The sequence below is a fragment of the Ochotona princeps genome, chromosome 1 (assembly GCF_030435755.1).
Source record: "Ochotona princeps isolate mOchPri1 chromosome 1, mOchPri1.hap1, whole genome shotgun sequence".
In the NCBI taxonomy this organism is placed as follows: domain Eukaryota; kingdom Metazoa; phylum Chordata; class Mammalia; order Lagomorpha; family Ochotonidae; genus Ochotona; species Ochotona princeps.
The window spans coordinates 161,097,526-161,110,447 of NC_080832.1; the positions used below are offsets into that span (position 1 = coordinate 161,097,526).

At 55.7% G+C, this 12,922-nt stretch overlaps 2 protein-coding genes and 2 non-coding genes across 4 annotated transcripts in view; 2 read left to right on the forward strand and 2 right to left on the reverse strand.

Moving 5' to 3' along the window:
• LOC101522509 (histone H2B type 1-C/E/F/G/I) overlaps window positions 1-12,922 on the reverse strand; it is a 231,840-nt gene that overhangs the window by 77,366 nt on the left and 141,552 nt on the right. The window lies entirely within an intron of this gene.
• On the forward strand, window positions 1,283-1,356 carry TRNAI-AAU (transfer RNA isoleucine (anticodon AAU)). The gene has a single exon. It is a non-coding gene; the product is annotated as a tRNA-Ile (tRNA).
• Window positions 4,960-5,041, forward strand: TRNAS-GCU (transfer RNA serine (anticodon GCU)). The gene has a single exon. It is a non-coding gene; the product is annotated as a tRNA-Ser (tRNA).
• On the reverse strand, window positions 8,434-11,450 carry POM121L2 (POM121 transmembrane nucleoporin like 2). The gene has a single exon (XM_036493831.2). It carries the CDS (start codon window positions 11,309-11,311, stop codon window positions 8,462-8,464), a length of 2,850 nt encoding a protein of 949 aa, XP_036349724.2. The 5' UTR covers window positions 11,312-11,450; the 3' UTR covers window positions 8,434-8,461.

Here is a 12,922-nt window from a genome sequence, read left to right on the forward strand (position 1 = left end):
CAGACATGCTGGCACATCTCAGCTTTGCTCCCACTGGAAGATTTGCCCATGCGGCTCTCTCTGAGGGGCACAAAAGGTGACCTACCCTTCACGCAGCCCTCAGTCTCTCTCCCCTGATTCTCCTGCAGTTTCTTCTGAGAAACATCATTCTCTCCGTGTACTTGACATCAGGTGATTTTTCCAGAACTTGAATTTCTCTGCATCTCAGCTGACAATCCAAGTCCTAAACTGGGAAACACGGGAAGAATGGGGAGCTAGGATGTGGCCAGGAGCCTTTGTGTTTGTTCTTTAAAAAGTTAAAAGGACACGGAAGCCAGCTCTCCCAAGCACAGCAGGACAGCATGCACCAAAATTACCAATGTGCTACTCTTTAAACAGCTCTTCCACATGTGTGCAAAGTCAGGGCACCTGTGACCTATGCTGTCTTGCAGCAACGGAATGGAGAAGTCAATCAGTTGCCAGTAATGAGAATCACCAAACAGCAGCATATGGTGTACGTTTAAAGAAAGACTGTTTACGTCGGTTCTGAGAAAGATGCAAATATAAATTCTAAGATAGTAAAAAAGCAAGGATAGACAAGACATGGATAAAGCCATGGATATGATGACAAATGTTTGCACAGCTTTACGATATAAAATTTTTAAAATGGCACAGATGGTAAAGCTGGGATATCAGTTTTGGGGGCAAAGATTGAGGGGGAAGGATTGAGTTAACGATTAATGAAACGGGGACTACAGTCACATTATTGGAAGCCGCCAGTAGAGAGGTCTCCCAAGTGACCTTGGAATGGCGGTCACCCTGGAGATCTGAAGCTTCCGAGTTAGGGACCGCGTCTACAACAAGGGCCAGGGCCCAGAGAATCCGAGCCCACGGGCAGGTCCTTGAGGCAGCACAGCCTGCTGTGGGAGCCAGCAGCACAGCCTGCTGTGGGAGCCAGCACAGCCTGCTGTGGGAGCCAGCAGCTCCAGGGAGGCGCGCCTGGCTGGAGGAGCGGCGCGGGGTTCGCTGCACCTGCGGGCGCGCAGCCCTTGGCAGCGGCGCGGGGTCCCCGGGAGAGCGGGGCGGTCGGCGAGGCTGCACAGGTCTCGGCGATCTGGTGGCCCCCTGAGAGTCCACACTCTGGTTTGGTTCCAAGAGAAGGATGTTTTGTTTCGCTTCGCTTGTTAAGGCTGGAGAGCAGGAAGCAAGTGTTCTTTCTTCTGAGACACGGACGGGAGAGGCAGCTGAGCGGCCAGCTGTGACAGTTGAGGGAAAGTTCCGGAAGTTTGTAGCGAGTGAGTATGGCCGGTTAGCTCAGTTGGTTAGAGCGTGGTGCTAATAACGCCAAGGTCGCGGGTTCGATCCCCGTACGGGCCAGCAGATCTTTTCTTTGGTCGAACTTAAACCTTTGAAATTTTCACACTGCTGGTATTACAAGTCTGTAAATCTGTTTGGCTTTGGAGTCTTGGCGGTAATAAGAGCATCCTGTTCGACTTGATTTCGCTGTTTATCACACACACACAAAAACACATACTTCTCTTTTCTGAAGATGTAATTTCCGAATCTTTGGAGAAAAATATAACTTCTGATTTTTACTCTCTGCCCGAAAAACTTCTTCATCTGTATGGGGCAACAATTCTGGCAGCTTTTTCAAAGTAGTCAGGACTTTTTTATTGCCATTTTGGCCACTTTCTTCCCACGTGACTACGAAAGTTTTCGTTTCTTGGAAGCTGCCTTTACACCTAAAAGTCCGTTTGCCAATAGAAATGAGTGAGGGGGACAGAGACATTGTCCGCCGTCTAGAAACGAGGATGGATTCTCAGCGTCTTCGCACGGGATGCGGGGCCTTCGTGGCTCCTGCCCTGCACCATGGGCTGGCGCCGGCTGGTGCGGGAGGCGCCAGCCAATAGTCGGTAAGCAGAGCTCAATCCGCTCTCAGCACTGAGGTGCCTGGCGAGAGTTGGGGGACCGACTCAGACGCAGCTTCATCCGGGATCTAAAGAAGTGGGCTTCAAAGTGGAGCCACGCCTGGCAGTCATGATTGAGCAAGGACTAAAGCCAGGTCCACTACCTGGGGAACTGCCCAGTTCTCTGCGTCCCACGCAACAGAGCAGGCCCCGATGGAGTTAAGGACGGTGTGGGTTCTGCGCACAATCCTCACAGAGACTTCTCTTCGGAACTCATCGATCCACTCCACTGGAGCCGCCTGCGCGCGAGCCTCTGTGCACGAGCGTGAGTTCATGAATGAGCACGCACGTGTTTGCATATTGTGTGTAAGCATTTATGGGGAGACACAAGCGCATTGCAGTGTGTGTGTATGTGCGTGAGAGTGAGACGTGGACGAACAAGCAGGTGGGACTCCTCTCTGGCATATTTGGGAACCTCCACCCACCCCCTAATTTCCGGAGCTGCGGAGTCCCTTCTCCGTCTCCTCGCCCCGAGTTATTCCCACTACTCTACCAGGGCTGCAGATTCTCTTCCGGCCTCGTGATCCACGCACCTTTGTTTCGGGTTTCCTCTTGCCGCGTGGAAGACCGGCATGGAAAACGAGGGTGGCAAAGCCTGGAACGCGCGGTGAGGGCTCGGGTTTGTTCAGCTACTCCCCTTGCCTTCCAGGGAAAACGTGGAAGAAGGAATACGACCTGTACCTGTGCCTCTGAAAAAAAAAAAAAGAGAGAGAGAGAGACTAGGGGAGCAGGCAAGGTCCTGCAGTTGGGAAGCCAGTGTTCTAAATTAAGGCTCTGGGGTAAAGGATGCTGCGCGCAGGCGCCCAGGTTTTGACCGATTTCGAGAAAAAAAGTAGAGGGCGCGTTCGGCCCGCCACTTGTGAGGGGCAGGGCTGGGGAAAGGGTGCCTTTAGAAAGGAGAGCTGGATCATCTAACGAGCAATAATGCTGATGCATAGGATGCTGTAACGGCCAGCACTCTGGACTCTGTAATCCAGCGATCCGAGTTCCAGTCTCGGTGAGACCTCACAAGTTAAGCAACTTGTGTCTGGTTTTGTTCCCGCTCTTCCCCAATAAATCGATCTTCCGTAACCAATCAACCCAGATCCCACTAGGCTTTTGCCGCCCACACCTCTACAGGAGGTGGAAATGGATTCTAGAGGCCGGAACCGCAATACCCTTTGAGCTCCACGGAGAGAAAGATTCACTCTGGTACTGTGGCCGGAGAGCCAGGGGTCCACACTGGGAGAGAAGGGACAGCCTTTTGGCACTGTCAGGTCAAAACCGGGAGGAAATGCTGTCTGAGCGACAGCTACGTGATAGAAACTCCACCTGCGAGGGAGGCTAGAGCAGAGCAGGTGGCTCAGAGCGCACGAGAGGCAATGGTTCTCGGAGACCTTCTAACCAGCAGGTAGGAGCTCCCCGCCGGTTCCTGGGGCCCCTCCACTGCTCCCCTCCCCCCGGGCTTATCCCTTCGCTCCTCCGATCCCAGGGGGAGGGAAGAGGAGAGAGAAGAAAGAGTGTGTGCATGTCAGGGGAAGGCAGGGGGCGCTGGTACTGGTCCCCCAAAGTCCACATCCGGCGTACTCCGTGTGGCCCCACGCATCGGCCGGGGCAGGCGGTGGGCGGAAACGCCCGCGTCCCCAGGTGTCGTCAAGTGCCAGGGGCAGTAGAGTCTATCAACGTGAATTTGCATGAGTGAAAGCAGCAATCAATCCGTTACTGACTCATCGATGTTTCCAAATCCGGGGACGTGCCGACCTTCGAGCAAACGCCGTGGGCTTGGGTGGACGGTGTACACGAGAGTGGCTGAAGGAAAGGGGGACTTTGAGAGAAGAGTGGGGTTTGTGTAAGGAATCTAGCGAGCAATCGCCTCTACAGTAACCGCTCCTGCTCAGCGCCCTGTGGGATGGGGCGTTGGGGGGCCCAGTCCTGCTCAGCGCCCTGTGGGATGGGGCGTTGGGGGGCCCAGTCCTGCTCAGCGCCCTGTGGGATGGGGCGTTGGGGGGCCCAGTCCTGGGAAGGTTTTCGGAAGCTCCACATCCGAGACACCCGTTCGGGTGCGGGATGGAGAAGCGCAGCGCAGGTGACTGTACCTGGTGACTCGCCCCGTGCGTCCAGGCCGGATGGGTCAGCTGCGCCCTCCCAGGTTCACCTGGCCGCTGCCCTCTCTCACCTCCGAATTCTCTGCAACATGAAGACAAGGACCTCGGAGCAGCCTCTTCCCCTTGTTTATTGTTTACTTGTTTTTGTTTAGGTTTTTGTGTTTTTTTGTTTTTGCCTATGCATGTTGGTAAGAAAATCCCAATGTTGTCCAAGGACACAAACGTGTGTGTTTTGTAAAGCTGTCGTTTGCTTTTGTTTTCTGTGGGTTTGGTTTTGCTTTTTAAATGCAGTCATTTTGAATGTTACCTTTGATCAAAATCACTTATTTAATGATAACGTGTCAGAAAGTCTACTTTTGAAAGTTCCAGACTTGTTGGACAACACAAACGTCCTCTTTGCTTAATCAATTTCTCACCCAACCCTCTGAGGTCGGACGTCTTGATCGGCGCACACGTAAAAGAGGGGAGAGAACGAGGACCGTCACGGTCACTGGAAGATTCATTTCCTGCGTTTCTTAGACAGTGAGTTACTTACAAAGCTTGCCTATGTCTATCTCCTGGTGTGTGCCGTCGTTTAAGCCAGAAAGAAACGCTTGGGCATTGCTCTGCGGTCCCTGGAAGGAGCGAAAAATCCTGTTTTCCTTTGGCTTCATGGTTTTCCGTCATAGCAGTAGCGTGCTAGATTTCTCGAGTGCACAAATACGTGAAATTGGACGAAAATACTGTGCATCGCTAGAAAGGAAGCGGCCGCGGGAAACTGCTGCGGGCTGGGGGCGGTCTCGGAGAGAGAAGCAGTAAGGCCGGGGAGAGGGACAGGAAGAGGGCGGACCCCATAGGGGCGCAGATCAGGGCTGGGGCGCTCTGCAAGTAGAGGATCCCTGTACCCACGTGCCACCCTCATCTGAAGTCGAGGCAACCCCATCCTGCGTGACGAGGTGGCCGAGTGGTTAAGGCGATGGACTGCTAATCCATTGTGCTCTGCACGCGTGGGTTCGAATCCCATCCTCGTCGGTTCAAAAATTTTTTTTTCCCAGGCACCCTCTTGGCCCCGGGCCCCTGAGGACTGATAGGTGAGTCAGACAGACGCTTTTCCTGTTGGACGACATTTTTGCCGCACCCGAGTCACCGACGTCGGGAAAGTTCTTCACCCCCTCCTTCCGCTGAGGCCACCAAGCCCCTGACTGCCGCTCTCAGAGCAGCGTTTTCCTCTGGGTTACTCGGGGTCCCGTGGTTGCTGACTTGACAGCACAAATTCTTGTCTGTAATTTTTAACTGTAAGAAGAATGAGAATGTATATATTGTGATACACATAAATCTCCAAAGGACACAAGTAAATTTCAAAACCATCATGTTGAGCCAAAAAAAAACATGCCTTGTCTTTAGGAGACATTAGGTGATTATCTCCCATATGTCAAGTTCAAGAACAGCAATGCAGTCCACCTGGTGATGTAAGCCCAGGTAGTGATTAGCTTGCAAGAGGCAGTACTCACTGGTATGAGAACACTATAATTTGGGGAGACCTATGGGAAGCTATGCCTTGGGTTGTATTCACCACGTGTGGCTGGCACCACATGTGGGTTGCATTTGGCTTCTTAGAGTTGCTTATCAGGGAAGCCCCAGCACAGCTCATCCAAGGACAGAGAAGAGAGACTGGGGTGCAGCCCACCATTATTGCTGCATGCCCAGTGAACAGGCCAGGTTGAGGTCTCCATTGCCAGTGGGCATCGGAGACACAATGTACCATTTACCTATGAACTCTCACAAAGGGCAATCAGGCAGAGATTGGGGCAATCTCCCACAACCTACTGTGCCAGAGTGCAGGCTCTACAGCCGAGCTATTAGAAGTGAGTGTGTGTGCCGTTACTTAAAGAGGCCTCATCGCGATCCCTTCCTGTTGTGAGGAGTTAGAAGAGTTCACAGACAGTCAGAAAAGACTCCTGCAGAAATAAGGAAGTGGAGCTTGTTTTGCTTTGTGTTTATTCATTTTTATTTGAAAGGCAGAGTTACGGAGAGGAGAGAGCAGAACAGCTACTGCCCCAAGTGGCTGCGGAGAAGCCAGGAAAGAGTAGCTTCCTTTTTGTCTCTGACCTGGATGCAGGAGCCCAAGAAGACAGGTCATTCTCCGCTGCTTTCCCATGCCATGAGCTGGGATGCTGGAGCAGCATGGGAGCAGCTGGGACACCAACCAGGCATCCGTACGGGAGGACAGTGCTGCTGCTGGAGGATGAGGCAGCTACATCACAACACCAGCACCAGGACTCAGGCCTTGCATGAATCCTCCTGTCTGTGGTTTAGACAAAAGACGTTGCCCCGAGAAAACGAAAAGATTAACAGGGAACTCAAAGGATCCCCTACACGTAGGTAACTGAAGGGAATGAGTCTGCAAACCAGTAGGTGTGACAACCTAGACCAGCAAGACCAGTGCACCAACCTGGTTGCTCGGCCCTGCCTAGTCTTCTCCCTTTCCAAAACCAACCCACACATTTGCTAACTCTCAGAGTTACCTTGCCCAGCCTGCCCGATTCCAGGCCTCAACCACGTGCTCACCAGCAGGAGCTATGGCACACTAGGAGAGTTTCCCAAGTTCTCCCAATCAGCCCACTCCCACTCCCAGATCTCACACATGCCAGCAGATGCTAGGCCCTTGCCCAGCATAATCTGCCCCTCCATCCTTGCCTAGTGTGAGCAGGTGGATGTTGCAGCCCAGCCTGCCCCATACCTTGTTGTAGGATGCACATGAGGGTGTCGCTGCCTGGAACTGCCCAGACTCTTCTTGCTCCCTGTACCCGTGAGTGTTGTCAGGTTCCATGGTTCCACAGTCACACCTAGCTCAATCAATCACCACCCCAAACTCTTTTTTCTTTTTCTTTATTTTTAAAGATTTATTTATTTTTGGGCCCAGCGGCGTGGCCTAGCAGCTAAAGTCCTCGCCTTGAACGCCCTGGGATCCCATATGGGCCAAGGTTCTAATCCCGGCAGCTCCACTTCCCATCCAGCTCCCTGCTTGTGGCCTGGGAAAGCAGTCGAGGACGGCCCAATGCAAGTCAGATACACAGAGAGGAGGAGAGACAGAGAGAAAGATCTTCCATCCAATGATTCACTCCCCAAGTGACCACAACGGCTGGTACTGTGCCAATCTGAAGCCAGGAGCCAGGAACTTCCTCCAGGTCTCCCACGTGTGTTCAGAGTCCCAAGGCTTTGGGCTGTCCTCAACTGCTTTCCCAGGCCACAAGCAGGGAGCTGGATGGGAAGTGGAGCTGCCGAGATTAGAACTGGTGCCCATATGGGATCCCGGGGGGGCGTTCAAGGCAAGGACTTTAGCCGCTAGGCCACGCCGCTGGGGCCCTCTGTAACTTTCGAACAAAGAATAACTCATACTAAAAATCCAAACATGCCCTTTATGAATTGGGTAGCCTTCAACAAATGTCTTTGTATTGATACTAGTTTGATCATTTCTGTATCATTGACTTATTTCAACATTTTATCATCCAAGTGAAGCTGGTTTTATGGACTAGGCCTCCCCCAACGTATGCACAAAACAAGAGAGAATGGCAGATGGGTGGACTCGGAGTCATTTATTTCCACCCCCCAACAGAGTGAAGAAGTGCCTGGAGTCTGTCTCGGCCTACTCTCAGACCCGCAGGTCATGGAAGAGGGCTTAGCTTAGGTTCTTGCTACTTCCCCTCTTCTTCCTTCCTCTCACTGCTGTCCCTGGAGTAGGTGTGGATGTGGAGAGGGTAGCGCTTCCATGGGTTACACATAATGGAAAGCCTGTGCTCTGGCAATTCCTGCTGATGGACATGCAGCAAAGGCTGCTGTGCCCCATCTCTCTCCTCCCTGATTCTCTTGTTTCTGCTAGCTCTTGGTGTCCACTGCTGCCATAAACTCAGCAAGGCACACTGCTTGACTCATCCCATCAACCAACCCCCAGGGACCCTTACACCATGGACTCTGCCTCTAGCAGCAAAGCAGCTCACCCTGTGAGGTCAGGCCTGATTCACATTCAATCAGAGGCACAAATTCCACATATCCACATTTCTGCCCAAGTCCTGAGAGTGGCAAGCATATGGAAGTCCATCAGCCCACCGCGTGCCCGGAGGGAGCCTGGCCAAGTGCTATCACTGTCTAGGAATAAGAAGGGATCCCTGGGGCTGGCAGGCAGAGGGGTGGGGGGTGAGGGGTAAGACTCCCCGGGGGAGCGGGCAGGCAGGCAGGGCAGGGTGGGGTGGGCTGACGGCAGGGCTTCCTTCCAGCCAGGCAGATTTGGCTGGCCCTGCCTCATGGTCCTCTGCCTTTCGGGAGGCCTCACCCGGTGAACAGCTCTCGCTTTAAAAACGCATTTGCCTTGCAAGATTGGAAGAAAGCTGAGACTGCTCGCCACCAGACCCGGGGAGGTCCGCGTCAAGGGGCGGGCTGACCCGGGGGCAGACGCTACTTCCTGTGGGCGCGATGCCTCCGTGAATGCGCTTGTCCCCATTTCTTCGGCGTCTTGGATTTTGCGCCCATAGAGAACGAAGGCAAGGCGGATCCGAATGGTCCTCTCGCCGCCAAGTCCTGGGCGGTGGGCGAGGGCATCGGGAAACCTAGGCCGCTGCCTCCCTGGCCTTGCCCGAAGAAGAAAGGCGTGCTCTGAGCGAAGGGGCTCGCCGAGGCCATCCCTAACGTGGAGTGTCGTGCAGGCACGTTGCTCCTGCCCAGGGCAAAAGGCGAGCTCTGGTCAGGCAGGCCCGAGGTGTTCTGCCTCCAGCTTTTCTCAAAAGAGAACCCAGAACCCGCAACGCCACTTGGAAGCGCTCCAGCACTTAAAGGTCCGCCTGCGGAGCCCGTGACCGGAGCGGCGGGGCTGGGCCCGGACTCTTCGTAGTCCATCGGTGTCACTAATCCTCCGAAGGCAAACGGGCGTGGAGCTGTGCTGCCAAACACTGGGCCGCCAGCTCCAGCCCCTTGTTTCTGGGTCCTGCCTCCCAGGCCCGGTGAGCTGCATGGACTTAAAGGAGGAAGCGGCTTGAGACTGGCAGGGGAGTGCAAAGTTGCGCTACCCCCAAAGGCTACTGGCTGCAGAGTATTGCCTAGGGTAGGCTGGGTGGGAGCTGTCTGGCCTGGGGTTGCAAGAGTGGATTCTGAGTCGACACCTGATTGGCAGAGGCCTCGCTTCTGCCCAATAGTGACCCCGCGGGTGGGCAGGGGAGCGCTCCCTGCCAACAGTGGGAAAGATGGCCTAAGGCTGGACCCCAGAGGGGCTGTGAACACCGAGGACGGGCTGGAGGCGCTGGGAGCCAGAGTGGGCACCAGGGAGGAGGCAGACAGGGGGCTGCTTCCCGAGGTGACCTGGCTGAAGATGGTGACCGTGTGAACAGGGGGCATGGCAGGTTGCGGGGGTGGTGGAGCAACACAGCCCACCTCTGCGTCCCCGGAGAAACCGGCCTTGAGGACCTGGGTGGTCCCCAGGAGCAAAGTGTGCCACGGGGGAGGCACAGGACTCGGGTTGCCCAAGGCACCGGCCACACTTGTCGCACTCAGACTCGAAGGTGGCTTCACAGGCGACCCCGCCAAAGCGCTGGTTAGGCTGGTAGACATGACCACCGAAGTGGCTTTGACCAGGCCGTGGAAGAGATTGGAGGAAGCTACAGGGAAATTCTGAGAGGCAGCTGGGGCAGTTGCGGTGGTCAGCGGTGCCAGGTTGCCAAAGATAGGCTTGAAGGTGGGCGTTGTGGAACCGGGAGCTGCGCCGAGGGAAGGGCTGGCCAATGTCGTCGCCGGGAGAACGCGGGTTCCGGAATAGATGGAGTCTCCCTCCCCGCTATCGCTTGGGGGTTCCACCGCGGGCGTCCGCGTGAGGTCGGCAGACGGTGCAGGTACAAGTTCCAGGAGCTGGGGAACAGGGCTGCTCTGCAGGCCTGACGGGGCGCTCTGTGTGTCCAGCACTGCTGGGCCAGCGTCAGCTCTGTCCACCCGAGGGGTGACGCCGGCTGCGGGGTCCTGGGGAGTAATGGGGGTCATCCCGGTAACAGTAGCTGAGTGTGAACACCCCAGAGGAGCCAGAGGGGAAGGAGCCACGCTGCCTGCCTCTCTGATGGCCTGAGGGGAGGCCGGCGGCCCCCCAGGACGCTCCCTCACGTCTTCTGAACTTTGCAGCTGGGAGCCTGCATCGGGAATTGGAGCTGCCTTTGTGCCAGGCTCATCAGTACCATGGACAGCTGCTTCCTTTCCGGTTCCTTGGCTTCCAGGAAGCCCAGCCCCCTTCCCCACGTCCAGGCCGTCTTTATCTGCCCCTGCCTGGCCACGCCAGGGGGGTGGGGGTCCCGGGAGCAGATTCCCAGAGCTTGGGAGCCTCAGGGGCGACCCAGAGGGGCCAGGTGCTGACCAACAGCGAAAGCCCGAGTCCAGGGGGGCGGGAGAGTGAAGCTGGTGGCCTTGGCCCTTCCTCTTCAAGGGCCACTCGGGGCTCTGCAGGGACGCCCTGAGGATGCGGCTCCTCCAAGGTTGCTCCAAGTACCTGGAGGAGCTGTAGGAGCTGCTGATGGCGTTTCTTTTGGAGCTGAGAGGGCCTGGGTGGGTGCCAGCCAGGGAGTTCAGCGAAGACAAACCGGGTCTCCTGTTGAGGTCCAGATCGGAACCCCAGGTCTGGCGGCTTCTCTTCAGAGGTCCCCGCCTGGGCACGAAGCAGGGGGGCATTCCACTTTTCACCAAGGGCTTAAACGCCGAAAGCCTGGTCTCCTCGGGCTTCTTAGGGCGCGCGCCCTCGGTTACAGGCGGCCCCTCCGTCTTGCGTCTTCCTTTCCCGTACTCATGCAGCGCCCGCAGCACTGTTTCCTTGGCACGGGGGTCCGGGGTCTCCTCCGAAGCCAGGGGTCCTGCGGAGTTAATGAAGTTGGCTGGGGAAATGGCTGGGGCCTCTTTCCGCTCAGGGGGCGAGATCTTGACCGTCACTGGACTGCACACGGACCTCGGGTGCCGGAGAGACCAGATGGTCCGCTTGCAGTAGCTATCCCACCAGTCGGAGGGCAAAGGCCGCATGAAGGAATTGGAGGCCCTGCGCATAGGAAAGCGCCTCCAGGCTTCGTTGACTCTGCGTGCCAGATACTGGGCCGGGTCCCAGTGTGGCAGTCTCCTGGCCGGCCGGTGCTGCGGGGCCGAGTGGGCGCAGTGGACGTGCTGCACTCGGTGCACCTGGTAGAGGGGCGGAGATGGCCGGCGGTTGGTCCGTCCCTCGGGCTGATCGGTGCGCTTCTGGGAGGAGGACCAAGGCGAGGGATCAGCCTTGCCCAGGTAGCTGCCCATGAGGAGCGAGGGGGCGCGGCAGGAGGCTCGGAGTGAGGTCTCGACTTCCGAAGTTTCGGGCGGCCCCCGACACGGCCTCGGTCGAAGCGCACGGTGTTCTGCGGCGGTTGATCCACGGCGCGGGTGGAGCGCTGGGATATGCGGGCGCTGGGCCCCTCGGGACGGGAACGCGCGGGACGCAAGGTCTTGCCATCCCGTTGTGCTCGCGGAGCGCTGGGACCTCCGTCGTGCCAGCCGCGGCGGGGCGCGGCGACCAGAACTCCGTGCTAGTCCTGGGACGCCCTGCTCAGTCACCGGGTGGGCAGGCCGGCATGACTTAGTGCAGGGTTTCCAGGTTCTGTCAGGCGGAAGCAGCGTCCAGGTCCGCAGCAACCCCCGGGCAGGTCAATCCGGGATCCCGAAGCAGCTCTGGGTGTGGACAGAGAGTGCCGCCAGGTGTACTAAACACGCGCGTTTGGTGCCACCGGGAGGTCCCCGCGGGCTAGACAACGCTTTTCTCCTTACTGCCGCTCCCGCCTAGCGCTTGGACTGGACCGGGCATACCAGCCTCGGGCTCACCTCGACCTCTGCTAAGAAGATGCAATATAGATGGGAAAATGCCAGGAAAACACCATCTGTCCTTGGGGAACAGTACGAAACACCAATGAGATCCGGCTACACACGCACTGAGTCCGTTAGGAATGCCACATACCGACAAAACGCACGTTCTGCTTTATGGTTGATGGGCATGCCAAGCGATGCTGTCACTTTGGAGGGCTGGCCATTTCTAGTAAATCGAAGCGTGGTCCCAGCATGCAGCCACCGCGACGCTAGGTGGTGATCCATAGCAGCTGAAAGCTTAGGTCCATGGGGGACACCATACATTACATGCGGACATATATTGTCTTCATACTTGCCAAAAAAAGAGGAAGTGGCCACGTCATCCTTCAATAGGTGAGTGGATAAACAGGCAAGAGAATGTTCCTCATTGTAACGAAGTGTGCTGTGGAGTCATGAAAAGACGCAGAGAAGGGGCAGGCAGTGAGGACACCCTGTCCTATAGAAGAGGAGTTGGATCCCTGACTGCAGCTTGCTGCTACTACAGACGCTGCGAGGCGGCAGGGATGGCCAAGTTTTGGGAGATCCAAATGGAACTCCAAGCTTCTGGCTTTGGCCAGCTCAGATTTGATGGCCATTTTGAAAGTGAAACAGGAACAAACACAATATCTTTGTCCACACCGCACGCCAAGCATTCCTCTTGCCTTTCAAATAAATAATATATAATTATTTTAAATGGCACTGGCTAATTATTTGCCTGCAAGCACCAGAATCCCTCATGGGTGTTAGTTCATGTTGCACCTGCTCCACTTCCCATCCACCTCTGTTCTTGCTACCTGGGAAAGGAGTAGAAGATAACCCAAGACCTTGGGACCCTGCACCCATGTGGGAGACCCAAAAAGCTTCTGGCTCCTGGCTTCAGAACAGCTCAACTCCAGCTATTTTGGCCATTTGGGAAGTGAACTAATGGATGGACACTCTCTGTCTGTCTTTCTCTGTGTAAATCTGCCTTTCCAATAAAAATGAATAAATTTATTTAAAAAAATAAAAGAAAGAAAGCATAATCTCACACCT

Coding starts and splice junctions, on each gene's coding strand:
- POM121L2 (XM_036493831.2), bottom strand. CDS start 11,311: ATGGGCAGCTACCTGGGCAAGGCTGATCCCTCGCCTTGGTCCTCCTCC.